Consider the following 27,268-nt stretch of genomic DNA (forward strand, 5'->3'; position numbering starts at 1 on the left):
ACAAGCGATGTCCAAACGGTGCGCTATACATTATCTGCAGTTACTATCCACCAGGAAATGTTATTGGGTATTCTTCTGACAACGTCTTCCCACTAAAGATGGTCACATAAAATTCTCGACTCCAAATCGATGTAGTTTTCAAAAAATGATTTGAATAAATCGTTAAGTCTGATAATATCGTAGGTTCCTCCAGTCTCTCTGATGGAGTGCATAGACAATTGTGGGTTTCCCAAGTCTAAAGTCCTAATACCCAACTTTGAGCTCAACAATGGGCCAATGGTAGAGCCACATGGTGAATCGTTTCGAACCACAAACAACTGAAGTGGCACTTTGGCCCTATCAGCAACTTTCTTCAATAAAACTACACCGGGTGAATTTGTGGCATACCTTTGGTTGGCATTGATCTTGATCACTGGACCCAAGTTAATTTGTGGACGGTTTTGCGACTCGTACGACTCCCCATAGTTTGGGTGAACTCCGTGTGCTTGATCTGATGAAAGCAAAAACGATTTTGAAATAACTTCGTGGAAAAAATCCACATCTGAGTTTCCTTCAAAGTTGATCTTGGTTAAGCGCAGTAATACGTCAGGGAGAAACGATGAGTCTGCACCATGCAGACTACGAGACCCAATTTCTTCATGATCAAACAAACTTATCAACTGAATACCTTTCTGATTTGCCAAATCGTCTGCAGACTCAATCAAAGATTCTGTTGCTGCAAAGCATGAAGTCAAATTGTCCAATCTTGCTGAAAATATGAATTCGTCGTTCAACCCACCGATCTCAGATTTTTGGTGGTCGTACAAAAGGAGTTCGAAATCCTCAATTTGTTCTGGTTTGACTTGTAGCTCTCTAGCAATGAGTTCAATCAATGATTGATTGTGTCTCGAGATAACATTTTGCACTGACTCGAATTGCTCGGGAGTCATTTGCAAATTAGGGTCATCAGAGCAACTTTCCAAAGCAACTTGACCTGCAATTGGGACTAGCTTAGTTTCCTTATTGAATTCAAATTTGGTATTCGCTTCTCTGTTTAAATGAATGGCCAAGGTAGGTATTCTCAACAACGCTTTATTTATTTTCAACAATTTCGGCACGTACTTGCCAGCTTCGTCGACGTACACTCTTCCCGCAATTGACAAGTCTCTATCAAACCAAGTATGTGCAATCAATCCTCCATATTGCTCGACGCCAACTGTAATAAACCCCTCAGAAGTTCTTTTGGAAATTGGCTTGATCCTCAAACATGGACTGTCGGTGTGAGCCCCAACAATGGCAATTCCATTCCCATTCTTGTATTTACCACCCACTGTAAAGGCGATAATGGAGGATCCGTTCCTAGTTACGTAGTATTTTCCATTCTTTTCAATTCTTCCACGCCAATTGTTTCGCTCGACAAGTTCCTCAAAACCAGCATTTTTCAACAGCTCCTTGACGGAATTGACAGCATGGTACGGTGTTGGTGAATCGTTCACAAAGTCAACAAAGTTTTGAGCGTATTGCAAGGAAAGCTCTTTGGATGTCATGATGGTTGATTTCTACAACAGTGGGGTGTGAGTGGGTGAATTTTCTTTTTTTTTCTTATCCTCATTCCTCTACGGCACAAATTTATCCTTTCCATGACACACAGTTTGAACAGTGGGAAACACAATAGTTACACCAAGTTTCAATCGAGTGTTACGGTCTACGCTGGGTTAGGCTCGTATGTTTATATAGTTTTGTATATGCCTGTTGCTGTGTGTGAAAGAGCCTATACTACTGTTAAGCTCCCCACTTTTACAGGACTAGCAAACACGGATGATGTTAATGAGCTTCTACATTTAGAGTTTTACCGTTATGTAGGCATGTAGAAGAGAGCAACCTAAGGGTAACACCATCCAGCTTTAGTCCACCCATCATTTCCTTACGAGGTTGTTGCAAAAAGGAAGAGCGCAAAAGAAAAAATTAGAAACGAAATTAACACGTTTGATCAAGTGTACTCAAATATGAACTTTCTTGCATTACTAGCGCTTCTACCATTTGCGGCCAGCTCTTTTGCTCCCTTGCTAGTGGCATCACACAAACTAGTCCCCGGTTTACAATCTGAAATTAATGAATCGAATCTCAAGCCTCACAATGTCACCTCGGTGACCAACATGTTGAAGAAGCTAATAACTCAATGTTCATCAGATGCATACGTGATTGTCGACCAACCAGGGCTTACATATGAAGATTTAACTGATAGAAATAAAGGCAACTGGCCCTTTTTAATCAACTACTTGTACATGTCTTCGACTATAGTTGGATTGCCACGGGTCGATCTGGGACTCGATTTGGACTTTATTGAAGACTACATAATAAGCACTTGCGATGCTGAAACAATCAACGTTTGGCACGATGATGACAATGAAGTTACCGACTACTTTGATGTAAGAACCAGAGTGATTAAAGTCACCTTGAGTCCCATTACTGGAGATCGAGGTGCTCATTTGCGTGAACACGATGAGTTGATTAGGAAAATCTTGCGTAAGCTTCCTTCACCACACTACACAATCATCTTGACAAGCACCGATCCAGGAATGACCCATCCGGTCCCCGGATTCATCATGAGTGATCGTCCAGACAACTTTGAGATTTTTAACGATATTGTGAATAGCCCAAAGCACAATGGAGGCGTGGAGAAGAACGACCGATTCCACAAGGTCAAACCTAACTGGAATCCAGCGAGAAATACCAATGAGCGATACATTACAAATAGAAAGAAAGACGAGGTTCATTTATTTGACTACGACCTATGGGTGAAAAACGAAAAGCTAGTTACCACTGTTTTGGTGATGATATTAAGTTTGTTTATGTTAAAAACACTTTCCGTGATTCAAAGCATCAAGCAAAGATTTACCAAGCAGCGAATTCCAATGAGTAAGAAAACCAATTGAAAGAGGATCAATCCTCAAGAATAACACTAGCATCAAAATAAAAAGACGGATCCAAACTTGAGATGTCGGCAGATTTGACTTTTCCATCCATCAATAGCTCACTCATTATCTTACCCGTACCTGGAGCATTATTTATTCCCCAACACGAGTGACCTGAAGCAAGGTATAGGTTGCTGACATTCGTTTCGCCTATCAAAGGTCCGCTGGACGAAGGTACATCTAGTACCGGTAAATAGCAAGCTTGTCGTCTCAATATATGTCCTTTCTTCAAGTTTGGTGAGATTTTGCTCACTTGATTGTAAAGCTCATCACATTTGGATCGAACTACTTCAACATCGTCAGTTGTTTCAGGCACGTCAACGGTACTGTCACCTTCCCCACACACGTAGACTTCATCTTGTCTAGCATAAATCTCCGGCGAAATATAAGAATTACGAGCCACTTTGAGTTCGGTGAATATCGCATAGGGGCTGACGGGTTGATCCTTGAATGGTGCTATGGTAATAGAATGGGCTCTCAAACCAGATATAGGACAATCGGGCAATATTTTGGAAATCCAGGGTCCAACTGTTAAAACAGTTTGGTCGGCAACTAATTCGATCAATTTGTCCTGGTACTTATCACTGTCTTTTACAGATGTTGGTTGATAAATGACCCCCGTGGCGGTTCCTGTCTCCTCAGAGTATGTAATCTCTTCGACTTTTCCGAGAATCAACTCCAACGCACCCTGGGAACACTCTACTGCCTTTCTGAGGATAAAGTTTGTAAATTTGTATGGATGAACTTGTGCAGTTGTATCAGTGCCACCCAACTTGGAGCAGTTATCAATAAGTGAAGATTTGATCCAATTCAAACTTGACGGAAGACCGTTTTTTGGAAAGTCCAATTGTACAACCGAGGACGACCTCGTGTTTCTAGCTGTCTTTTTGGGCGGCTTCTCGTTAGTGGATGATGATGAATCACTATCATGTGCTGTTACTTGTTTGAAGCTATCCTTGAATAAGTTATTTCTATCTTCCACATTATTGTCATTTTCTTCTTCGTCGGAGTCCTTCACGTTGGATATGTCACCTTCCAATGAAACAGTGGTTAATCGCCTGTATCCCCATTCTTCTGCTCCATTATACTCATTAGCCAAACTTTGGTGCAAGTTGAACGACAATGACACGATTTGTTCCGGGAATGCCCACAAAGCAAGCAATCCACCTGCCTTACCGCTAGCTCCTCCCGCTACTCTCTTACTCTCGATCAATGTAACATGGTATTTCTCCGGGTCAAAATGAGGGTGCTTGATAACAAAATACGCTGTACAAACACCTATTATACCAGCCCCTACTATGATTATATGTTTCTTTCCCTTGTGTCTTCCTGATGGCTCAGACTGGAATTGCAAGTAGTCCACATTGTTATTACTCTCCATGGTTGATTATTGGTTATAGATTGGGGGAATACAATCGAGTAACACTTTCAGCGAAGCAAACCCAAAAAAAAAAACAAAAAAAAAATAACAAGACAACAAAATAAAAATAATAATAAAATAAAATAAAAATAAAAAGTGATTCGATTTCAACTTATTTTATGGATTTGTTGTCGTAAAGCAGGATTTATCTGTTCGGTGGAAAGTTTGTTGAACAGTTGGAAATGTTCTGAAAGTCACCACTCTTGTGTAGTCGTTCTTTCTCGCATTCAAAGTTTGTCCCACGTTTGGCAAAAGCTTAATAATATTTTTTGGTATTCGCGTGAAATAATCAGCTGTTTTTATTGCCATTCATTGGAAAAGCGCACGACATGTATAATGCATACGAACGGATAAGATCTATTTCAATACACACATACGACAATGGATCTTGTGTCAGTAAAACTTTGCTTGGAAAAGGGTAATAGAGTTTATCCTTTTTGTCCATTGTCAGAGATAACAATTTAAATTTCTAATTTCGTCATTTGTTATAATCCACTACTCTTTTTCACTTTTGCAACCAAAGATGACTGACAACAATCAGCTCGTGAAACGAGGAAAGTTCAAAGCTTCCAAAGCCAGCCAGTTCATGGTTAAGATTCCAAGGAACAATGAGCTTGACCTTGATGTTTCCAACTCTGATGAAAGTATAGATACCCCGTTGCTTGAACAAGATCTGTCAGTTGGTGACAATGGTGTCAACTGTAGAAACTCGTTACAGTTACACATCAACTCGATGTCCCTGAATAAGAAATTGGGGATTACAGGCTATACAAAGAGAGTCCGCGAAGTGGAGATTACAATGACTCAAAATCACACCTCTTCGTTTGACAACTCGTGCCCTTTGGAAAACCCCTTTATTGCTGGGGGGTCCGAGGTTGACGAGAAGCCTCCAGATGTTAAACAAGCAATCGATCTTACTTCAAATGTTACATTTATTAAATGGTGCGATGAATTGAATTCTATACAAGAAGAAGAGCAGAGACTCATTAAACAGCTCTTTGTTGAGAGGTATAAGTTGTACATGAGATACGACTTGTTGAACAAGGTGTTGACCAAATATGCTAGTCAATTGAGTGCCGAAAATAACCAATTAAGTGAAAAATTTGAACACATCAAGAAAACGTTTTCTGATATCCTTAGTCTCACCGTCTAATGCACTATTCAGCAAAACTTTACCCCTGTGACAACCATCCCATTTGAACAAAGAACTCATAAATCTTGGAGGCTTTATTAACATCGATCTTTAACGCCTGGCGAGCATCTTTTTTCTTCAACACTCCATTGTTCTTTACCGCTTCTTTCATCAATTGGTTTTTAATCGCTAGATATGGTTTTGGCAAAATTCTCAAAGTCGCACACAATTGCTTTTCCTCAGGTGAAAGTAGCTCAAAATCAGCCGCATGGCTTATATCCAACGGTGCTCTATTCACCGGAGCTTTTGGCTTGAAATCGGGCTGTGGCGAAGGGAATTTCTTGCCATTTCCATTGATACCTGGAGTTGCTGAGTGTCTGGCACTGAGTGCTCCATTGCCCATCCTTGTGTAATGTGCACTTCTAATCACCTTATCCTTCTCAAACTTTGCCCCATCTTCAAGAGTGATGATACCATTCTGGCGCCAAGATTGTAGCTGTTGTATTCTAATGCGGCACTTTAACTCTGTGAGGAGATCACGAGTAAACGAATCAAAATCCTCTGGACACAATACTCTTATGAACGCGTTGACCTTTTTCAATAAATCCTTCTCCTCCTTTGACTTTTTCTTGTCGTTGCTAATATTCTTTCTATATTCGAGGAGATGATTCAAAAACATGATTCGTTTGCGTTCTGCCCTGGTTGTTAACCGAGAGTTGTATATATCAAGAATGGTCAATTTCAATTCAATGTCATTTATCAGGTCGTCTGGGTCAAATATCATATCCTTTACTGGAACCTCTGCCTCGTTTTCTGCTTCATGGTCAAACTCCAACCTACCAGGCATAAACCCTTGAACTTCGTGGCAGAGCGGAACCGAGGATGCAGGCTTGCTTTTTGGTGGTGGCAAAGGCATATTCCGCCTCTTCTCTAGTCTCTCCTTTCTTTCTTCAAGAAACTGCAATGGAGACACAGAGGTAAAGTCTTTATTCATTTCAGGCAACGGGTAGTCCTTACTCTCTAGATAAATCTTGTAGTAATGTTGTGCCACTTCTTCCTTCGATCTGTTTCCAATGTGATCCGCTATGTCGGCCCAATTTCCCAATCCAAACGTCTCACAGCCTTGAATCAACAACAATTCTTCATCAGCACCCCAATTTCTATCAAAGATCGGATAAGTGTTTTGTTCGATTATTTGATAATCGTGCCACGGTTTATGGTCCCCCGTCGTTAGTCCAGCCGCAAAACAAGGGACACATAGATCATAATCGGCACATATAGCACATTGTACTCTTATACGATTAGTACAATCAGTGGAACATACATCGCAATGGAATAGTTTATTTCGTGAATCCATCAGCTAATATCGTAATTTTGGTGCGATGTTTCCCTCTCCCCGCCAGAGATTGTCTTGTGTGTTGTTTCGGGTTGTTGTTCAGTGTCCGTGCGGCTCAAAGGTGGGTGGTCGTGTCCTGGTGTTAAGAAATTAGAAGTCACATTTATATCATGTGACTGGAATATTTTTAGGGCTATTAAAATTCCGTGCGAGAAAATTGAAATTTTTTCCAATGAGAATTATCAAACACAGAAATAGTAAAGTATCAAATCTACTCTTACACATCATTACAGAGATAACCAGCAAATATGGTATGTCGTTACGATAGAGTGGGCAGTAATGGTACACAAGGGTATTAAAAATCATTCTTGGAGATAGAAGAGATCATGGAAATATTGAAGTCAGGAGACTAGGGAGGACTAGCAATGCCATGGAACCTAAAGGTCACATACAATGTTGTACCTCAAAGTTATATTCCAGATAATACTGTACCCGTGTATCTGTATCACTGCATTTGTCACTATCGACAAGATTACTAACTATTTTCATCCAGGGACGTGTTAGAACAAAGACTGTCAAGAGAGCTTCTAAAGTTGTCATCGAAAGATTCTACCCAAAGTTGACTTTGGACTTTGAAACCAACAAAAGATTGACCTCAGAAATCGCCGTTATTCAATCTAAGAGATTAAGAAACAAGATTGCTGGTTACACCACCCACTTGATGAAGAGAATTCAAAAGGGTCCAGTTAGAGGTATCTCTTTCAAATTACAAGAAGAAGAAAGAGAAAGAAAAGATCAATACGTTCCAGAAGTTTCTGCTTTGGACTTGTCACACACCAACGGACAATTGGAAGTTGATGCTGAAACCGCTGACTTGGTTAAATCATTGGGTTTCAAGATCCCATTGCAAACTGTCAACATTTCTTCTCAAAGAGGACCAAGACGTTTCGCTAAGAGAAACTAGGAGTGGCTGTTGTTGTAAATTAGGCGTATAGTCAAATATAAAATATTGTAATAAGGAGCAACTTTTGCAAAGCGTAGACATTTCTATATAATATCTTTTTGGTAAATTTCGAACGCGAAAATAACAACAGGGAGAAACACACACACAACTTTCATGACGGCATGAGATTCTTACCTTTTATAATACCCCTTGCATACGCCATTCAATGGTTTCCGTTGGACTCCAAGGGTGAGCTTCCTCGATACGAACCTTACATTCATGGACAGGAAATTGCATTTGATTGTATACAGCGTAATATCGATAACGGTGAACACAAGTTTGATCAACAAAATAAAATAGTTTACGGACCCTTTCCAAAATGTGAGGAAACATCAAAGCCATTGAGCTTTAAATATGGAGTCAATGAGGATTTTAATTGTACCATCCAGTTTACCGATGAGTTGTTTCATTTGTTTCAGTTATACCTTCATGAAGATGTCCCATTCAGTTGCAGATTACCATTGAGTTCAGAGGTTACATCGATAGAAAAGGGCGGTGCATACGTGCCGTTCACCTTTGGCTTTAGGGGAACCCTCACCGACTCACATATAGATGTCGACCATTCAATGAACGTGTTGATCACGAAACCGACTAGTAACGATCCAGATCAAAATACATTCATAAGTGCAGTAGCCTATGGATCAGGGACAAACACTACTAGGATAGTCATTGGTGATAAGCTTACGTTGAATTTTGCTGTAAGATGGTTAGATCTGTTGCAACCTAAAGGATTAACGAAAAGAGGTAATGGCTTGCCCTACGACGATGGCTTTTACAAGTTCCCTATTGAATTCATTCCGATTAGCTACCAAATGCTATACTTCTACCTAGGTTTGACATCTGTCGTCACATCCACATTGGTGCTCATAGTCACATACAACTGGATTAGTCTGAAATTGAGAAAACATAGGTATTCCCCTTTGGATGCTGAATCTAAGCGGGATTGATCTTTTTGATGATAGCTTGAATTACCGATTTGACTTTGTCATTGCCATCAATTTCCATTAATCTGTTGACAAACATATTAGTTAGCTCCTTGTTGGGATTCTTGGCTTTGTATGCCAAAAACTTATTAACCGATAATTGCAACCCGTCATTGCTTGTTCGTATGGGTAAGGTTATGTCGATAAATACTGTCCTGTTGTCATCTGGATATTCCCTCTGAATATAGTTGAGGACATGGTTGTACAAGTAATCTCTATCTAAATCTTCAAACTGATCAATTAATTGTAAAAATCTCTCCACAATGTCAAACCCAATGGCTTTTACGCATTCGTCAAATATGGCCAAGAATACATCCCCTCTTAGAGCAGGGTTTGTGTCTGGATTCCCAAGCATATTCATATCTGCATCGGGAAGATTGAGTGCGGTCTCGGCTTGCGGTAAAACTATCATGTCATCGGTTTCCTTCTTTTCCTCTGATTCTGTCAACAACCCCAAAAGCTTCCTTCGGGCAAGAAGTTTTGAAATATAGGTCAATTCAAATTGGGCGTAGCTCAACCATAGCGCGGTGGAATCTGGATTAAGTCTTAGTCCTCTCTGGAATAACAATCTTGTGCCTTTAGCATTGGCATTGACTTCAAATTCGTACTTGGCTGCTGACAACCAAGCATCAACATTCCGCGGTTGCAATTGCAACAACCTTGAATAGATCTTGTATACTGCCTTGATCGCTCCATTATCTTTGGCATATGCTAAATACTCGGCCCATAATTGTTGATCTCCAGGGAATTTCTTGGTTCCTCTATCAAGTATGAACATGATTCGGCGAACTCCAGCCCAATCACTGATACTCGGTTTTGTATCGATTAATCCCACTTTACTCAACCTGGTATACCTTTTCTTGCGCAACTTTTCCAAATTGTTTTCAAATTCACTATACTTTAGATAATCTCTTGGTCGACTTCCACGTCCGGTGATTCTATGTTCGAAATCAGTCCGTCTTCTCATAATCATGGTAATCTCATTTTTATCAAATAGTCCCTTAACCTTGAGGTCCTCTAATTCAGGAACCGACTGTTCCAAGTAATATCTAACTTTGTCCGCCATTGGTGAGATGAGGTTTGGCTACAGGAAAAAAAAAAATTCAAAAGAAAAATGAATTTATTGATGTCTCGCCGTTTCTGTGTATGAAAAAGATTCTATGTGGCTGCGAAACGGAATAACTTGCGAACTTGGGAGAGAAACTGCAAGAAGTGACTGGTTGTATGGCGTATTCTTCTGCGTATTAACTTAAGTACATATCTAATTTTAATTTTGGAAATTTTCAGGTTTGTTATTGGAAGTTGAATCAGTTTTGACAACAAACTAAGGAACATGCACAGGACTTTTATATCACAAGGAACTATTGAGAAGGTAGAGAATATAGACTAGTGGTCGGGTTTAATCCCAAATTAGACAATGGAGATATTTTGGGAATTCAGTCGACTGTTTCAACATAGTGGAAGATTACCATTTTGTCATTGAGGTTGGCTGTGTTTATGGAAAGCAAATGTAACTTCTTCATGAGCAACCTCACCAATTGAGGTGCAGTAACGCCTTCAATGTCGGCAATGGATGAAATTGACAGCCTTTTGGTTTTCATATATAAAGAGAAGAAGGAGCATTGAACAGTATCCCTGCCTAAGTACAGTAGCCCCTTCGCCATAGCATATTGGTGAAAGTGGTCCAAATTTATCACTTGGAAAAGCTTTGAATATTGCTTGTTGTCTTTCCATTAAAGGCATTCCAATACATGGAGACTCTTCCTTCTTCCCAATGAAGAACAGTAGAAGCTGTAGCAGTTTCAAAAGTTTAAATAGTGGCAGTTAAACTGGCAGCATTCTAACTTTGATCTCGCCCAAATGATATTATCGTTATATTGTTCTTGAACATTCTACAATATAGAACGTATACTAAATCAATAACTCACATACATTAATGAAGTATATAACCAAGTGGATAAATGCTATTTCCTCGGATAAACACTTCTGAACGGCAAATATGGCGTTCATGAAAACTTTGTGTGTATATCACCACGGAAGCAAATATCTGAATGGCAAAATACACATAGATTTTATCGTACAATATTTCTACGAAAGATGTACCACTTATTTGCACTGCTGAAAATGACAAAGGGTGGAATTGGGAAAGCCCAATTTTTTAAACTTTTAATTTAGTGCATGTTTTAGGCATTTTTTTTGCAAATAAATTGTGTATAAAAAAGCACAGAAAAACTTCCTTTCATAATCATCAGAACAAGGCTACGGAAATGAGTGTTAGAACCACAATAAAAGTATTCTTTAAAGGCTTTTGAATCATTGATCTGTGATGATTGTCGTCAAAGCTTGAGATACGATTGATATTCATTCTTAAACTCTGTGTGTGTGCCCAATTTTCCTACTGCAATGTATGCCGAGGCTAGAGGAGGCTTAAATTTACTTAGGGACTATATTCTGTGCTCAAAGTCAGCTAAAATGTCGTTCCGATGAAATTTGTTGCCAGAGCCGCCTAAAAAATTGTGCATCTTAAGGGGCTAATACAAAAACATTACCTGTTTCTCGGGCCTATACCCAATCAAGAATTTGGTGTCTGGCGCAGTCGTCAAATTTTATGCTCCATTAGCTAAGAGGTTATAGCGTCGTGCTTATAGGCGAGTTCCGACTTTTGGACTTGACTGTACCAAAGTCTTATTGAGACGCGAAGATCGTGGGTTCAATCCCCACATGGAGCACTTATACTTTTTTTTCTTTTCTCAACATATTTTTTTTACTATGGTTCAATCCCCTTCAGGTGTAGATATGTGTTGATTCTATACGTCGTCTGTTGATCCTTAACCCTCCATTTACAGCAACTCCTTTAACCTACTACCTTATACAGGAATTGTAATCTCTTTATAAAAAATGCAGATTTTGTGGATCTCTAGATGGCATGGGGATATTGTTTGCAATGCTTTCTTGAGCGTACAACCTGTTCACAATAAGTGTTTGGGGTATCTAATTCAAAACTCAGTCAGACATCTATAATGTTGGTTATTTACTAGATTCTTTGTGTAAGAGGGTCCACACAATGAGCAAACCTTTTGACCACCCCTTCAGGTTTACCCAAATGTTTTTACTGCAAAAAAGAGAGAGACTGCCTGTGTTCTCTGTAGTAGCTTAGTTATCAATATATGTGGCTGGATTTTGTGGTGAAATTACACGCTGTGAAGCACTCCCTCCCTTGATAAAATCCTTAAGGAAGCTGATTACATCTACCAAACTTTAAAGAGCACGGAATTTCCATTTTTAAAAAATAGAGTCATACCACTATATCCACATATAGCTGATCTTCGATGCAACTTCCTATTACAACTTTAACTTTTACTAAATATCAACTTTCTAATACTTTTTTAAAAAGACCCTGCTGACCGAGATTAATAACGACACCGGAAATGTCATTAAATATTTCAAACTTCATGCAGTTGAGCTTTTTACAATTATTATGTTCAAACGACAAAGTGTACCAGTTGGTTTAAAAGGAAGGGAAGCTAGAGATGCAAAGTTTCATAGATTTGATTTATTAGACATCAATCGTTCGAGTTTGTAGAGCCCACAGGGCTGAAGAACTATAAAAAAAACACGAGGCAATTCCTTTTGTCGACTCTAGCTTTAGTGGCATGATAAGGTTCTGGAAGTGCTTTCTAAACCCGCCCAGAAATAATTACCTAAGCCGGCGCCGACAGCTACGGCAATCATGTACCATCCGTTATAGGTCATAAACACCAACATTAGGAAAAACGAGTAAAACACTTGGAACCCGTATAAAACTCCTCTTTGTGTTTTAAACTTGCGTTGTTGGGTAGAATTGGTATTTGATGTTGAGGCTGTCAACGTTGCTAATGAGTTTCTCTCCCAATTGGCAACCCATCCTTTGACTAGTTCATATCCTGCTGAGATTAATACAATAACTACCATCGAAATGAGGAAACCTGAGAAGGATTTAACATGCCACCATTTGAACACTACACAAGAGTTGTTCCAATCCCAAGTAAACAACATCTATAAACATAGTTAGTGGGTGATCTGATAAAGCTAGATTCAAGGTTTACATACATTCATTGAGCACATGTCATCTGGCATTGGATGTGAAGGCATTGGCATATCATGGTTCATGGTTGTTTGTGAATGGATCATTCCGTTCTAATGTTGTATTTGTGAACAAGAAGAAGAAGAAGAAGAACCTTTACGAATCGTGATTTTGCTTTTTCTTCTGATTTTTCCTTCGTTTAGGTGACGCCGCAGAGTCCTAGAAAAAGGAGAGGGAAAAGGTTTAATTTCCTTGCTAGAGTATGTTCTTCCCGTTCTTAGTTTAACTCGCTTGAAAGGATCTACGTTACCTGTGGAGGAGTGGAGGAATGGAGAGTAGGACTGACTATACTTACGCTATTCTAACTTTGTTCCTTGGCTGTAAGAATCTTATACATTTACTTTCTTGTGTAATGATTTTTATACTGTTATGTGTAACAAAATTTCTAAGGAGAATGAACACCGAAAGATATGCCGAAACAGAGGAACGAGTGTATGTGTGGTAGGGAGTCATGTGTTGATTCCTATTTTGTCCGATAATGACTGATTTGAAAATTACAAAATTTCCGCGCTATATTTTTATTCTCTCTTTCTCTCTTTACAATAATAACTAAACGATGCTTGTTTAATAACTATTAAATAAAAAAACAAAAAAATACAAAAAAGAAACTACCGGAAGACAGAACAGAACAGACAGACAAGACAGACAAAAAACAAAAGAAAAAAGAAAGAGCAAAAAACAAGGCCAAAGTCATGCGCTTATATACAGGATGAAATGATTATTTAATTTTTATATAAATATGATGATGAATGTCTCTTTCAATTTACATTCACTACTAATCCCCAATTGCTTTATTAACAAACACAATCGATATCAATCAAATAAAATAATATTATCCTAATCTACCATGAAGATTCTTTCAACAGATGAGAAAAATGCTCACATGAACTATTTGTTGTCACAGGGGGCTAAAGGTTTAGTTTATGGTGGTGTTGTTTCTGCTGGTATATATTCATTCTTCAAATACAGAAGACCAGCTAGGTTTGCCACTTTCACTGCTAGTGTCAAGGCGGCCATCATTGTTGTTCCAACCATTGGTATTTCTGCTTTCTGGGCTGATCAAGGTTCATGGGAGTTCGACAAGATGATGCATCAATCAGAGTATACGCAACAACAAATGTTGGAGGAACACAGGAAATTCAATAGCTTATCTACATCAGAAAAGATCTTTACAACATTGGGTGCCCACAAGTATCAGATTATTATTGCTGCATGGGCTGCATCGCTTTATGGATCATGGACCATTATTAATAGAGACAAAGTCATGACCACAGCACAAAAGGCAGTACAAGCAAGAGTGTATGCCCAAGCCATCACAGTTGTTTTGTTGTTGGGTACCATCTTGTTGAGTTTAAAAGAAGCTGAAATTAACAAGAGCAAACCGGCACCACTCCCTCATTGGAAACAAGTTCTACTTGAAAAGGAAGCCGAGAAGCAAGAAGATGAACATAGATTAGCAGAGGAAAAGCGTAATGCCGCTGAAAAAAAGGAAACTTTATAGAGATAACTGGGGAAAAGCTGCAGAGTTCAATGGCAGGTCTTATTGGAAAATTAATTTTTTTGACGGTTTAACCGAACACTGGGTGCTAATGCGTGTGTGTATAATAAATGTGTATATAGTTTGATGAATTTTGAAACGATAAATGTGATGATAGCTTTGTAAAGGGGATGTTGATGGCTCTGCTAGTTGGCACAGTATCCAACTCCATTTGAGTTAAAGTGCGCATTGGATAATTTTCTATTTTCATTTTTTTTTTTTTCATACCGATTTTCAAACTGCTAACGAAACAGAGGTCCCCATCATTGCTAGACCATCAGCAACAATGGCACCTAAAGTCAAGAAGACAACGCCTCAACAGGATGAAAAGCTACAGGCAGTGGTATTGACTGACTCCTTTGAGACTCGATTTGCACCATTAATCACCACCAAGCCAAGATGTTTATTGCCTTTGGTCAACGTTCCATTAATTGAATATACGATGGAGTTTCTTGCCAATGCAGGGATATCGGAAATCTTTCTTGTTTGCTCATCGCATGCTGATCAAATACAAGAGTATATTGAGAAATCCAAATGGAATGCCACGGTTATTTTGTCATTGGAGTCACGATCAATTGGTGATGCGATGAGAGATATTGACAATCGTGGACTAATAACTGGTGATTTCCTTTTGGTTACTGGTGACATTGTTAGTAATATTGATTTCAAAAAAGTGTACGATTTCCACAAGAGTAAGAAAGCTCAAGATAAGGATTACATGATGACGATGATTTTGACTCAAGCCTCACCATTGCATAGAACTAGATCCCACATTGATCCAGCAGCATTTGTTCTAGATAAGAAAACAGACAAGTGCATTTATTACCAAGATTTATCCAAATCATCCATTGATATAGATCCTGAATTGATTGAAGATGTCGACGAATTTGTCATTCGAAACGATTTAATTGACTGTCATGTTGATATTTGCTCACCCCATGTACCACAGATTTTTCAAGAAAATTTTGATTACCAATATTTAAGAAGTGATTTCTTGCGTGGGGTTTTAACTTCTGATTTGTTGAAAAAGACAGTTTACACATTTATAAACCAAGATTATTCCGCCAGAGTGGAAAGTTGGGGCACTTATGATGCAGTTTCAAAGGATATTTTAGCTAGATGGTGCTATCCCATTGTTCCTGATGTTAATTTAACCGACTCATCGTACGCTTTTGAATTTAACAACATATACAAGGAAGAGAAGGTTTTACTTGCCCAATCATGTAAAATTGGTACATCAGTAGCTATTGGCAGAAATTCAAAAGTTGGTGATGGAAGTAGCATCAAGAAATCTGTAATTGGAAGAAATTGCGTCGTTGGCAAGAATGTATCCATTTTGAACTCATACATTTGGGATGATTCAATAATAGAGGATGGTGCCAATATAGAGTCCAGTATTGTGGCATCATCAGGACATATCAAGGAGCTGGCAACAATTTCCAATAGTATAATTGGGTTTGATGTAACTGTTGATGCTGGTGAAAATGTATCCAATTGTAAGGTCTCTAAAGACGATGGAGTTGAGGTTGAGGGCATGTTGTCACGTTTGAAACTCCTCAACCATTCTGATGAATCAATTGCATCCGTAACCAAGAAGAAGAAACGTACCCATTCACGAACTAGAAGACTTTCATCCAACTCAATGATGTCAGAACCAGAAGAAGACTTTAGTGTCGAAGGTGTAGCAACTGTTTGTCGGGCAATTGAAAACAATCATGACATAGACACAGCACTCTTGGAGCTAAACACTTTACGTATGTCAATGAATGTCAACTATCATGATGTTCGAAGTGTAACCACTGAAGCAATCTTGAAGAAAATTGTTGATTTTGTATCCACCGATACATTGAAGCCGCAAGAAGCAGCAACTAAATTGTTTACTCATTGGGGAAAAATGTATCGTCGACAAACGTTTACTGCTGAAGAAGAAGTCGATTTATTGGATATTTTGGAGGAACAGATTACCGATTTAGATCCTGAATATCATCAAGTGGTGCTTTTCTGTGCGTTGAAATCATTGTATGATTTAGAAATTGCTGAAGAGGATAATATACTCAAATGGTGGAGCAAAGGTGATGTGAAAGCTCAAGTTAGAGGTTTGGCCAGTAAGTTTATTAATTGGTTGGAAGAGGCGGAAGAAGATAGCGAAGAAGAGGAAGAAGAAGAAGAAGAAGAAGAGGAGGAGGAGGATGAATAGGTGTGTATCCTTTTTGATTGTAACTACTTCAAAACTTGCAAAACCATTCTTACCTTACCCCGACACAATTTCTATAGAGCAACAAATTGAGTGAAACACTGAGCACATGAGCGTAGAGCTTCTAATCCAAAAGGTGTGTTCTTTTACAATTGTTCTATATATACACGTTCATACAACAAGCTTATTTTACATAGAACCGTTCATTTCAATACAAGGGCATCCCTTAATATCCTCTATGCACAAGTTGTAATAATTAAATAGCAATTTACTTAATTTTAAAGATTACTCTTGTAGTGAAGATAAAAGCTTAGATTTCAAACTGCCTATAAAAATGTATAAAATGTGCTGATTGAGCTACTTATATAGTTTCCCAAATCTCCCACAACCACCTAAATTACCAAAGCGTATCAGCTTAACCACGTTCCTAACAAGGCTAAATGATAGTATGTTTCCGTTATTGGTAAATTTAGCATTTGTAGTAAAATAATCGGTAGCACCTTATATATGGTGTAACAGTTTGCAAAAGCAAAGTTTAAAAAAGGAGGTTGCAAAATGCTACATTACAAGGCATAAAGCGATGACTTGTACATTAAAATTTTCACGACAAATCAAGCGCTTTGCAAATTGAAATTGCATCTCCTTTAAGCAACTGTATCTTTTGCCAAAACCTACCAAGATGAAGCCCGAAAGTAAGGATGGTGGTAACATGACAACCACTTTAAAGAGCCTAGTTTCAATTCATATGCAAACTGAAAACCTTGTAAAACACCACGTCAACCAAATCGAGAGTACACTAAGAGAGATAGAGCAAATCTCGGCAGAGGCTAACCTCAAAGTGACTCAACGCTTGGAAGAAATTAAAAGGCATAATGTGATGTTAAAGTATTTAATTGGTGGAGAGATAAACCAAGAGAATCCAATAGACAAAATCGATTTGGATAATAAGAGGCCGAAACAAACCAAATCAAATGGGATAGCACGGTTCTTGCTTAGGACTGAGCAAAAAGGAAAAGCGGCGTAAAGTGGTGGTCTCAGTTTTTGGTTATAGTTCTATATATTTTTCTTAGAAGAATGTAAATCAATCGATATGTCCATATCTATAGTTTAATGGATTAATGCTAAACACACTGTTGCCATTGCTGGCATCTTCTAGCAAAATTGGTCTAAGTCTGCTTTTTCAAGTGGCATGATTGTCGGGTCGTAATGATTCCAGAACAAACTCAAACATCATGCGGCTTTGCGTCTCGTATAAATAAAAATAGAAAACGAAAAAGCTCAACTGTCGCGCGTCGTTTAGAGACACCAGGAAAAAAAAAGAAAAGAAAATTGAAATTTAAAAGAATCATATGATACACGTAGACGATATATAAAGAGAGAAAAGGAACCATCGCCTCATTCCAAACATCTGTTAACTAAAGCAGATACCCAACCAAGTGAAATTCAGAGAGCAATGACCACAGAATACGACGTTATTGTGATTGGGGCTGGTGTAGTGGGGCCATGCATAGCAACTGCCTTAGCTAGACAAGGAAGAAAAGTGCTCATCATCGAACGAGATTGGTCAAGGCCCGATAGAATCGTTGGAGAATTAATGCAGCCAGCAGGTGTCAAAGCTTTGAGGGAGTTGGGAATGATTAATGCCATTAATGACATTAATGCTGTTGACTGTACGGGATACTATATTCAGTATTACAAAGACCATGTCACTATCGACTATCCATTCAAAGACGTGGCACAAGTAACCAACCCCGTGAAACCATTGGGAAAGGAGTATAAGCTAAGACTGGACTCAACTATAGATGTAAAGAAATGGGACGAAGATGAGCGAGTTCGTGGGATTGCATTTCACCATGGAGAATTTTTACAAAATTTACGAAGTATATGTAAGACAGAACCCAATGTCACAGCACTAGAAGGCACAGTGACAAAATTGGTACGTGAATCAAATGGTACTGTTGTTGGTGTTGAGGGTAAACGACAACAAAATGAAACCTTCCAGTATCGAGCCAAATTGATTATATCATGTGATGGAATTTACTCCAAGTTCAGAACCGAATTGGGGGAGAATAACGTACCTTCAATCGGATCTTATTTTATTGGGTTTTATTTGGAAGATGCCAAATTGCCAGCACCAAATAAAGGACATGTCTTGTTGGGCGATCACGCGCCAGTGCTTATATACCAAGTATCGCCTAGTGAGACCCGAGTACTTTGTGCCTTCCGATCAACTAAACCGCCTTCGGCTGCCAAAAATGAAATCTACAATTACTTACAACAAGATGTATTACCAGTGGTGCCAAAGGAATTGTATGCTGCTTTTAAACAAGGTGTCGAAAAGAAAAAGTTTCGAGTTATGCCTAATCAATACCTTTCTGCCAAAAAGCAAAATCAACGTGGATTAATTTTGCTTGGTGATTCATTAAATATGAGACATCCATTAACCGGAGGCGGAATGACTGTGGGGTTAAATGATGCTGTTTTGTTGGCACGGTTATTAGATCCCAAATCAATCGAAGATTTGGACGATTATGATTCAGTGCAAGAAAAATTAACCATATTCCATCGCAAGCGGAAAAACCTTGATGCTGTAATCAATACGTTATCAATTGCATTATATTCGTTGTTTGCTGCTGATAAGAGGCCATTAAAAATCTTGCAACGTGGGTGTTTTAGGTACTTTGAACGTGGTGGTGATTGTATTGCTGGACCAATTGGGCTATTAAGTGGAGTATTACCATTTCCCATGTTATTATTCAATCATTTTTTCAGTGTGGCATTTTATTCTATTTATTTGAACTTTATTGATCGGGGTATTTTGTTCCCCATTGCTATTTGGGAAGCTTTTGAGGTGTTGTTTACTGCTGTTGTTATATTTACACCTTATTTGTGGACTGAATTGGTCAAGTGAGAGGGGGAAAATGGAGGGGATTCTACTCCATATACGATGTTGCAACGTTGTTGGTATTTATATATATATATATGTCTAGTAAGAGACGTTAGTTAAGGAGGGCTTTTAATACTCTGCCTATTTGATTGTCATTACAGGGTGTGTGACGCAAAAACATATTCTTTTTCTAAGACAAAAGAAGAAAAAATGAAAAATTGTTTAATTTTTTTTGGGCTTGTAAGTTTCACAAGATCGATAGTGAAGCTTTTGGGCTAAAATAGATAGAGGCTTAGATCAAGGAAACTGTGTAAAAGGGGATCCAAGTTTGAATTACTGTAAAATTTCATACTCTAATTTGATTTATCGCTTCTGTTTAGTGGTCATCAAGACCAGGTCCTTTCTAACCGCGGGGAATAATCGGATCTGACCAGTTTGTGTGTGTGTGTCCCATTGGAAAAAAAACTTTTGCTGGCTTTGCTAAACAACTAAAGGTACAAGTACATAATGATTTTAAGTACTGGCGCATAAAAAATTTCATCTTTTCCATTGTTAACAAACCCAAACAAAAGGGGACTCTAAGAGCGAAACAAAGTCATAAAAAAAAATTCTGTCTCATATAAGTTGACCTAGATTGCTGCTCAATTCTTCTTCTTCGTTAATCTATCACACCAACCACCAAATTATTAGCAAATCAATTCTACAATGAGTGATTTACCATTGCTTGGTTCATCTCGCCAACAGTCCCATTCGTTTATTCAAAATTTCTCCCATGCCACCAAGTTAACCTTGAAATCTTCCCCCGTCAACTATTTACTTGTATTTGTTCCATTAGGATTAATTGCTGGTGCATTAGATTGGGGAGCCAATGCCAGATTCTGGCTCAATTTCTTTGCCATTATTCCCTTGGCCTCAATCCTCGCATTCGCTACCGAGGAAATTAGTGAGTATGTGGGACAGACAGTAGGTGGGTTGTTGAATGCTACATTTGGTAATGCAGTTGAATTGATTGTTTCAATTATCGCTTTAAAAGAAAACCAAGTTCGAATTGTTCAAGCATCTATGTTGGGTTCGATTTTAAGTAACTTGTTGTTGGTTCTTGGTTGTTGTTTTGTTGCTGGTGGTATTACTCGAGTTCAACAAACATTTAACCAAACGGTTGCACAAACAATGTCGAGTTTAATGGCTTTGGCTACTTCTTCATTGTTGATTCCTGCTGCATTCCATGCTTCTTTACCAGCACCAAACGGAGACAAGGGAGAATTCCCCGAACCAGGTACTTCTGATGACTTGATTCTTAGTTTTTCACGTGGGGTTTCGGTTATCTTGTTGGTGATTTATTTATTTTACTTGTTGTTTTCATTAAAGACTCATAAATCGTTGTTTGAAGAGACTGGTGCTTTAGGTGATGACCATGATGCTAACAACACTTCATCCGACGATATCATCACCGGTAAATCAGAAGACGACCATTTGCTGGTTTTAGGTGGATTAACAGTTTTGTTACTTACTACATTGTTGGTTTCAGTATCGGCCGATTATTTAGTTGGCTCAATTGACGAAATTGTTGAAAAGTCTGGCCTTTCCAAAACATTTATTGGTTTAATTGTTATCCCCATTGTCGGTAATGCTGCTGAACATGTGACTGCAGTCATTGTTGCCATGAAAGATAAGATGGATCTTGCTATAGGTGTTGCCGTGGGATCTTCTTTGCAAATCGCTATATTTGTTACTCCATTTATGGTATTAGTTGGTTGGATTATTGACGTGCCAATGTCATTGTATTTCTCCACTTTTGAAACGGCAATTTTATTTGTGAGTGTGTTTATTACTAATTTGGTGATTTTAGATGGTGAGAGTAATTGGTTAGAAGGTGCGATGTTGTTGTCAACATATTTGATTATAGCATTGGCATTCTTCTATTATCCTGATTCTGCTGGGTTATAAGAGAAGTCAAGGGAAAGATGATGATTATCAGAAGTACACGATGAAGTAACATTGTTTTGATTATATTTTTCTTGTTCTTTCTGTTTTGTAAGCTTAAGGATATTGTAATAGATAAAAACTTTGGTTAAAAGAGAGCGAAAATACATTGATGGAAAGCAAAAGATACACTGAGCTTTTTACTCTATGGAGCGTTCTTTTCTGGCCTAGAATTGAATTGGACTCTTTCTCCTGGGTTCTGCATATGGATCATCATGGCTGTGTCTCATTTCAAAACGCGACACGAAGAAGAAGATATGACGCGAGCCGCGAAGGAGACTAGCCAATGCTGCAGGATCTAAAAAAACAAGCCGCACTGGCGGCTTGATCTTGAAGTTTGAAATACTTAGTTTCGCATTGATTTTGAATGTGTTAGGGAAATCTAGTCTATTCAGATGAAGTAGTTTAGTTCTATTGAAAAGCAGATCAGTTGAAAGAGGAAATGGTAAACGATTGGATTCAATTTGTTGTAGCTGAGAAGAAATTAGCTATGTTGATATTCCGCAAGCCAAATTAGAATAGTAAACAAAACACTTCTACCATACTGTCTGAGAGGTACAATATAATCACATCGGCAGTTGTAATTTTGAGGTATTTTTTTTTAACTCACCATCGGATACAAACTCGAGCCGAGATAGATAGAAGGTAACCATTGTGGCGAAGTCAATGACTGGATGCTGGGAGGCGAGGAAACAAAATGACCTGGAGAAAACAAAAAAGATGTAGACAAAACTGAGAGACTGAGAGAGGAACAATGGGCCAATGAAGAGCACTAAAGTGTTATTGCGTGATCAATGTGTTGTTAATGTAAGACATCTCCGTCCATCGCTGCTTTGTCTTCTGTAATTACACGATACTATTGATTAAGTAAGACAATTTAGTGTAAGTGTAGTTTGGAGGAGACTGTTTGTTTGTATTTTGTTGTTTTGATAATTCGCGTGTATTGTGATTTGACGCGTTTTGCAACTTACACGTTAATTTTTTATTTTTTATTTTTTATTTTTCTCTTTGGGCAAATTAAATTAAAATTTTAAATAAAAAAAACGTTTCTTAGTTTTTTCCTGTATGTAATAATATAATAAGTTATAAGTAATTAACTGAAATTGGTAAATTAAAAAAGAAAGAAGAAAATATTAACATTGGCGATAGATAGATATAAACTAAAGAGGATTCAGAATCAAGAGTAAGTTGTTAATCGTAACCTCCTTTAAATATACTGATGATAGTGTTTAAGCGCCCACCAACTTTGTCTTTAATGAGCGTCAAAAGTGAATAGTAGCAACTGAAAAAAAAAAGAAAAAAAGAAAAAATATTAATATCAGCGCTTAACAAACAAAGCACAGTCTGATACACACAAACGTTTTTTTTTCTTCACCTTTCAACTGATGTCTCTCTCCCCACTTCTGACAGGGCTATTCCTTTCAAAATTTACCCAAATCAAGAAAAACATGACATTAGCTAAAATAGGACACTGGTATCATGAATTAAAACTGAAACCACAGTCATTGCTATCTCTCTTTTTGGTTAGCGCTGTCTTACCACTTGAGGTATACAAACTACTTGCCGAAAAGAGAATAGTACTACGCTTTGTAAATGTCACTGGTTTCTAGAGCTTTTCTGTAATTGTACAAAACAAGTTTATCTACTTTCTCTTGTTTGTTGCTTGGGACTTCCACTGCTTTATGTGTAAGGATAAGTGTGTCTTTGTAGTGTTGTTGTTTACTAGCTGTTTTCTTCTTGCCCCTTCCATATATTTATGTGTTCTTATTCTTCTTCTTCTTCTTCTTTTAGTTATTGTTATTGTTGTTTTTGCAACTCCTTTCCCAATAAAGTTTTAAATTTTAAACAGCAAGGGGGTGTATATTATATAATATAATTTAGCTAGATTATATAAATATTATGTAATAGAATGAGAGTGAGTTATGTAATTGCAATATAAAATTAACCAACGCGTGCAAAAAGATTGAAACTGAAATTTAAAATTTGCAATTTCCTAATTGGGACATGTACCTTGTTAAAGTAATTTTTTTTATATATTGTGTTTGTACTACTTTTTATACCAAATCTAATTCTTTTTGGCGTTTAGGAATATGTATAGCTATATCTACATTTATATATATAACTTTCCAATTTATTCTACTTCCATACAGAGATATAGCTCTTACTCCTAGAGGTCATTCATTTTCAGGCATTCATATATATATATATATACCACTTCACCTTCAATCCACATATTTTGCAATCCAACTGGAGCTCAGTACCACACACTCACATCACCTAATAACTACTCCTACATAAACACACACACATATATAGCACCAAAATGTCTGATAGAGAAGCATTGAAGATATTTTCAAGACAACCAGTCAACTTGGATATGATTAATTTCCTTGTATCAACCACAAATTCAATAATACAAGTTAAACCACAACAGCAACTCCCATCACCTGCATCATCGACGCTGCTGTTGCTGATGAATGGTACATCAGAAATTGTATCCATCAACCCACCAATCACTTTAACTCAATTTATCAAGAATTTAATCAAATACTCCAATGTTCAAACTCCGACCCTTATGGCTACTTTGGTGTATTTGAACAAATTGCGCAACTATTTGCCAGCTAATGCCGTAGGTATGGAAACCACCAGACACCGTATCTTTTTATCCGCATTGATTGTTGCTGCAAAATCACTAAATGACAGTTCACCATTGAATAAACACTGGACCAAATATACTGATGGATTAATGTCTTTACAAGATGTTAATTTAGCTGAACGTGAATTAATTTCAATATTGAATTGGAATATCACCATTACTCAAGAAGAATTGATTTATACTTTACAACCATTCTTGATTGGTATCAAATCATGTTTGTTACAACAACAAGAATTGGAATCAGTTCAAAGAATCAAGTATTACCGCTTGACGCAGAAGAAGTCCACCAATTCAATATTATCGTTGGGTTCAAGAAGCTCAACTCCAACTGTGGAATCACCTCCAGTTTCTTCAACTTCACTTTCATCTTCATTATACTCATCATCTTCATCTTCTTCTTCAAATTACTCATTGCATAATGGTGTATCTGCTTCATCATCAATCGCATCAAACTTGTCTCAATATGAAGATGTTTCACCACCTCAATACACTTACAAGTCAAATCAACAACATCAACAGCATCATAATCATCATCACAAGCTTCCATTATCTTCAACATCCGATAATAACTTGAATACCCTAAAACAACCATCAGCCCAAAGTCATAATCAAATGATGCCGCTGCAAATTCCAATCTCCAAATCATCCAAGTTTGGTGGCCAAAAGGATAAAAATCAGTACTTGGCTCCAATTATTAAAAAGAAGAGATCCATGATGAGCTTATTGACTTCTTCAGGTAAAGTTGTCGCATAAACTTAAAACAATCCCTTCTTTTTATATTGTTTACTTCCTTTTTTACTTCGTTGGAGATTCTTTTTGTTCATAAATGGATTTGGGAATTGGGCTTATTTTTTTTGGGTTAAAGATTTTTAGGATTTTGTTTTGAGGAATTTGATATTCTTCTTGTAATGGATGGTTTTTTACATTAGGTTTCATAGTAATAATATACATTGTAATATTACATTGAAGACTGTACAAATTGATGTTTCATATATGTGTGTAAAGAGATGCCAAAAGAGGAGCAAGATCTACATCATAGTTCATCTTCAATACAACTCTCGACTAAAAGATATACACCTCCTTTCTCTATATCCATTCTACTCTCAATGATCATGAGGGTCTTCCTTTGGTGGTTCTGGATGTACTTCAATAATAGTATCGATTCTCAAAATAGAAACACATGCCTCCAATGCCGATTTCAAAGCCTTGATTTTAGAAATTGTTGGTTCCAAAACTCCCTGAGTAGCTTCATTAACAATCTTACCATGGATTAAATCCAAACCATAATTCTTGTATTTTTTCCTCTTTTCATCATCAGTCTTGGCTAATTGTGCAGCAGCATGATAGGTTCTTAATTTTGATACTAATTCCGATGCATCTTTAGCAGCATTGAGGGCTAATGTCTTGGGGATAATCAATAACGCAGCTCCAAATTCAGCGATTGCCAATTGATCTCTTGAACCCACCGTGGATGCAAAATTTTCCAAGTAGATATTTAAAGCAGTTTCAACTGCCCCTCCACCAGGTACAACATTTCCACTTTCCAATGTCCTTTTAACTACTGAAAGGGAATCATTTATCGACCTTTGCATTTCATCTAAAGAATAATCATTGGGACCCCTTAGAATTATTGAACTTGATGAATGCTGTTTAGTACCCTTGATTAATATACATTCATCGTCACTGATTCTTGTTTGAACCACTTCTTGTGCTGAACCCAAATTACTAGCTTCAAATGTCTCTTCACCTTCTAAATTACTCAACGATGACACTAACGTGGCACCAGTGGCTCGAGCAATTCTTCTCAAATCTTCCTTTTTACAACGTCTAACGGCCATACAACCGTTTTCAACAAATTCTTTTAAACATAAATCATCAATTCCCTTGGTGGTCAAAATAACATTGGCACCACTAGCTATGATTTTCTGAATTCGTTCAATAATAATTCCGTATTCTCTCTTTCTAATTTCTTCCAATTGATCAGGATCTTCAATATTTATTTGTACACCCATAGCCATTCTTGCCTTTTGCAAATTGATATCAAGGCATGCAATCTTGGCATTCTTAACCTCCTTCACCATGGCTTGAGATGCAACAGTACAGTTCAACGCATAACCTTCAACCAACACGGATTCCAATGCTGATTTACCATGGGCCTTTAAAATGTTTACTGCTTTAACAGGGTACTTGGTTTCCCCCTTTGTGTTTGTTGTCTTTACAGCCAACATTGCATCAACAACAATCTTGCTGAAGAAATCAGAATCAGCTCCAATAATCTTGGATGACATTGACGTCTTGGCGATATTTATCAATGTTTCCTTTCCCAATTGGTCAACATTCTGGGACAAGATTTGGTTAATGTATCTAATCGACTCCTTCAACGCCAACCTATACCCACTTATAATTGTAGTGGGGTGTATTTTATGTTTGACCAACTCATTAGCACGTTTCAACAATTCAGCAGCAATAATAACAACTGAAGTTGTTCCATCTCCAACCTCACGATCTTGCTGTTGGGCCAATTCAACCAAAATTTGCCCAGCTGGATGCTGAACATCTAACAATGCTAGAATAGTAGCTCCATCGTTGGTTACTGTGACGTCTCCAATATCGTCAACTAACATCTTATCCAACCCAACTGGTCCCAATGATGACTTGACAACATTGGCCACTGTTTGTGCAGCTAAAACTGTTTGGTTACGCACATCATCACCAGTGACTTTCTGAGCCCCCAAGAATAACGTATCTGAACGAGCTGCAGAGAACATATGTGATTGAAGTAGTTGCTTTGCTTGTTGTTGAAAGAAAAAGCTCCCTCTTGTCTAGTACAGTTGCAACAGAAAATTTTTATTGACAAATGATTCCAACTTTCGCGCAGTTGAAGAGAGAACAAAAGAGAAGATTACAGAAACATTGAAAATTCTAATGATTGCAACTAAAGAGAGTCATTGACGTTGAATTTACTATCGATGAATGAATTCAGGTTGTTGAATGTGGCATTGTATGCACTTATTACACTGTAGATTATCACTGTCAGTTCTTAGATTGTGAAGTGGTGTT

The 27,268-nt window shown here is 37.8% G+C and overlaps 15 protein-coding genes across 15 annotated transcripts; 9 read left to right on the forward strand and 6 right to left on the reverse strand. All coding sequences in view use genetic code 12, as the record gives it.

Annotated features, from left to right (window-relative positions):
• Nucleotides 1–92: 92 nt before the first annotated feature.
• On the reverse strand, nt 93–1,526 carry CANMA_004957 (aspartyl aminopeptidase; the record flags this gene model as incomplete). Its single annotated transcript, XM_051817287.1, has 1 exon — nt 93–1,526. The coding sequence occupies one exon, from the start codon at nt 1,524–1,526 to the stop codon at nt 93–95; it is 1,434 nt and encodes a 477-aa protein (XP_051669723.1).
• Nucleotides 1,527–1,985: 459 nt separating this feature from the next.
• On the forward strand, nt 1,986–2,915 carry BIG1 (Big1p; the record flags this gene model as incomplete). Its single annotated transcript, XM_051817288.1, has 1 exon — nt 1,986–2,915. One exon carries the CDS (start codon nt 1,986–1,988, stop codon nt 2,913–2,915), a length of 930 nt encoding a protein of 309 aa, XP_051669724.1.
• A 7-nt stretch (nt 2,916–2,922) lies between these two features.
• CANMA_004959 (uncharacterized protein) lies at nt 2,923–4,335 on the reverse strand (the record flags this gene model as incomplete). Its single annotated transcript, XM_051817289.1, has 1 exon — nt 2,923–4,335. One exon carries the CDS (start codon nt 4,333–4,335, stop codon nt 2,923–2,925), a length of 1,413 nt encoding a protein of 470 aa, XP_051669725.1.
• A 562-nt stretch (nt 4,336–4,897) lies between these two features.
• Nucleotides 4,898–5,527, forward strand: CANMA_004960 (uncharacterized protein; the record flags this gene model as incomplete). Its single annotated transcript, XM_051817290.1, has 1 exon — nt 4,898–5,527. The coding sequence occupies one exon, from the start codon at nt 4,898–4,900 to the stop codon at nt 5,525–5,527; it is 630 nt and encodes a 209-aa protein (XP_051669726.1).
• A 19-nt stretch (nt 5,528–5,546) lies between these two features.
• ADA2 (chromatin-binding transcription regulator) lies at nt 5,547–6,863 on the reverse strand (the record flags this gene model as incomplete). The annotated part of the gene is made up of 1 exon (XM_051817291.1): nt 5,547–6,863. One exon carries the CDS (start codon nt 6,861–6,863, stop codon nt 5,547–5,549), a length of 1,317 nt encoding a protein of 438 aa, XP_051669727.1.
• A 404-nt stretch (nt 6,864–7,267) lies between these two features.
• On the forward strand, nt 7,268–7,806 carry RPS17B (40S ribosomal protein eS17; the record flags this gene model as incomplete). The annotated part of the gene is made up of 2 exons (XM_051817292.1): nt 7,268–7,344; nt 7,407–7,806. The coding sequence occupies 2 exons, from the start codon at nt 7,268–7,270 to the stop codon at nt 7,804–7,806; spliced, it is 477 nt and encodes a 158-aa protein (XP_051669728.1).
• Nucleotides 7,807–7,967: 161 nt separating this feature from the next.
• On the forward strand, nt 7,968–8,734 carry CANMA_004963 (uncharacterized protein; the record flags this gene model as incomplete). Its single annotated transcript, XM_051817294.1, has 2 exons — nt 7,968–8,623; nt 8,716–8,734. 2 exons carry the CDS (start codon nt 7,968–7,970, stop codon nt 8,732–8,734), a joined length of 675 nt encoding a protein of 224 aa, XP_051669729.1.
• A 44-nt stretch (nt 8,735–8,778) lies between these two features.
• CANMA_004964 (snoRNA-binding rRNA-processing protein) lies at nt 8,779–9,894 on the reverse strand (the record flags this gene model as incomplete). Its single annotated transcript, XM_051817295.1, has 1 exon — nt 8,779–9,894. The coding sequence occupies one exon, from the start codon at nt 9,892–9,894 to the stop codon at nt 8,779–8,781; it is 1,116 nt and encodes a 371-aa protein (XP_051669730.1).
• A 2,579-nt stretch (nt 9,895–12,473) lies between these two features.
• On the reverse strand, nt 12,474–12,998 carry CTR2 (low-affinity Cu transporter; the record flags this gene model as incomplete). Its single annotated transcript, XM_051817296.1, has 2 exons — nt 12,474–12,863; nt 12,918–12,998. The coding sequence occupies 2 exons, from the start codon at nt 12,996–12,998 to the stop codon at nt 12,474–12,476; spliced, it is 471 nt and encodes a 156-aa protein (XP_051669731.1).
• An 800-nt stretch (nt 12,999–13,798) lies between these two features.
• Nucleotides 13,799–14,452, forward strand: CANMA_004966 (uncharacterized protein; the record flags this gene model as incomplete). The annotated part of the gene is made up of 1 exon (XM_051817297.1): nt 13,799–14,452. The coding sequence occupies one exon, from the start codon at nt 13,799–13,801 to the stop codon at nt 14,450–14,452; it is 654 nt and encodes a 217-aa protein (XP_051669732.1).
• Nucleotides 14,453–14,774: 322 nt separating this feature from the next.
• GCD6 (translation initiation factor eIF2B catalytic subunit epsilon) lies at nt 14,775–16,685 on the forward strand (the record flags this gene model as incomplete). The annotated part of the gene is made up of 1 exon (XM_051817298.1): nt 14,775–16,685. The coding sequence occupies one exon, from the start codon at nt 14,775–14,777 to the stop codon at nt 16,683–16,685; it is 1,911 nt and encodes a 636-aa protein (XP_051669733.1).
• Nucleotides 16,686–18,135: 1,450 nt separating this feature from the next.
• On the forward strand, nt 18,136–19,593 carry ERG1 (squalene monooxygenase; the record flags this gene model as incomplete). Its single annotated transcript, XM_051817299.1, has 1 exon — nt 18,136–19,593. The coding sequence occupies one exon, from the start codon at nt 18,136–18,138 to the stop codon at nt 19,591–19,593; it is 1,458 nt and encodes a 485-aa protein (XP_051669734.1).
• A 681-nt stretch (nt 19,594–20,274) lies between these two features.
• On the forward strand, nt 20,275–21,516 carry VCX1 (Vcx1p; the record flags this gene model as incomplete). The annotated part of the gene is made up of 1 exon (XM_051817300.1): nt 20,275–21,516. One exon carries the CDS (start codon nt 20,275–20,277, stop codon nt 21,514–21,516), a length of 1,242 nt encoding a protein of 413 aa, XP_051669735.1.
• Nucleotides 21,517–23,875: 2,359 nt separating this feature from the next.
• PCL2 (cyclin) lies at nt 23,876–24,961 on the forward strand (the record flags this gene model as incomplete). The annotated part of the gene is made up of 1 exon (XM_051817301.1): nt 23,876–24,961. One exon carries the CDS (start codon nt 23,876–23,878, stop codon nt 24,959–24,961), a length of 1,086 nt encoding a protein of 361 aa, XP_051669736.1.
• A 350-nt stretch (nt 24,962–25,311) lies between these two features.
• TCP1 (chaperonin-containing T-complex alpha subunit) lies at nt 25,312–26,976 on the reverse strand (the record flags this gene model as incomplete). Its single annotated transcript, XM_051817302.1, has 1 exon — nt 25,312–26,976. The coding sequence occupies one exon, from the start codon at nt 26,974–26,976 to the stop codon at nt 25,312–25,314; it is 1,665 nt and encodes a 554-aa protein (XP_051669737.1).
• Between the last annotated feature and the right edge of the window lie 292 nt (nt 26,977–27,268).

This window comes from Candida margitis (genome assembly GCF_024628925.1).
Source record: "Candida margitis strain CBS 14175 chromosome Unknown scaffold1, whole genome shotgun sequence".
Taxonomy (NCBI): domain Eukaryota; kingdom Fungi; phylum Ascomycota; class Pichiomycetes; order Serinales; family Debaryomycetaceae; genus Lodderomyces; species Lodderomyces margitis.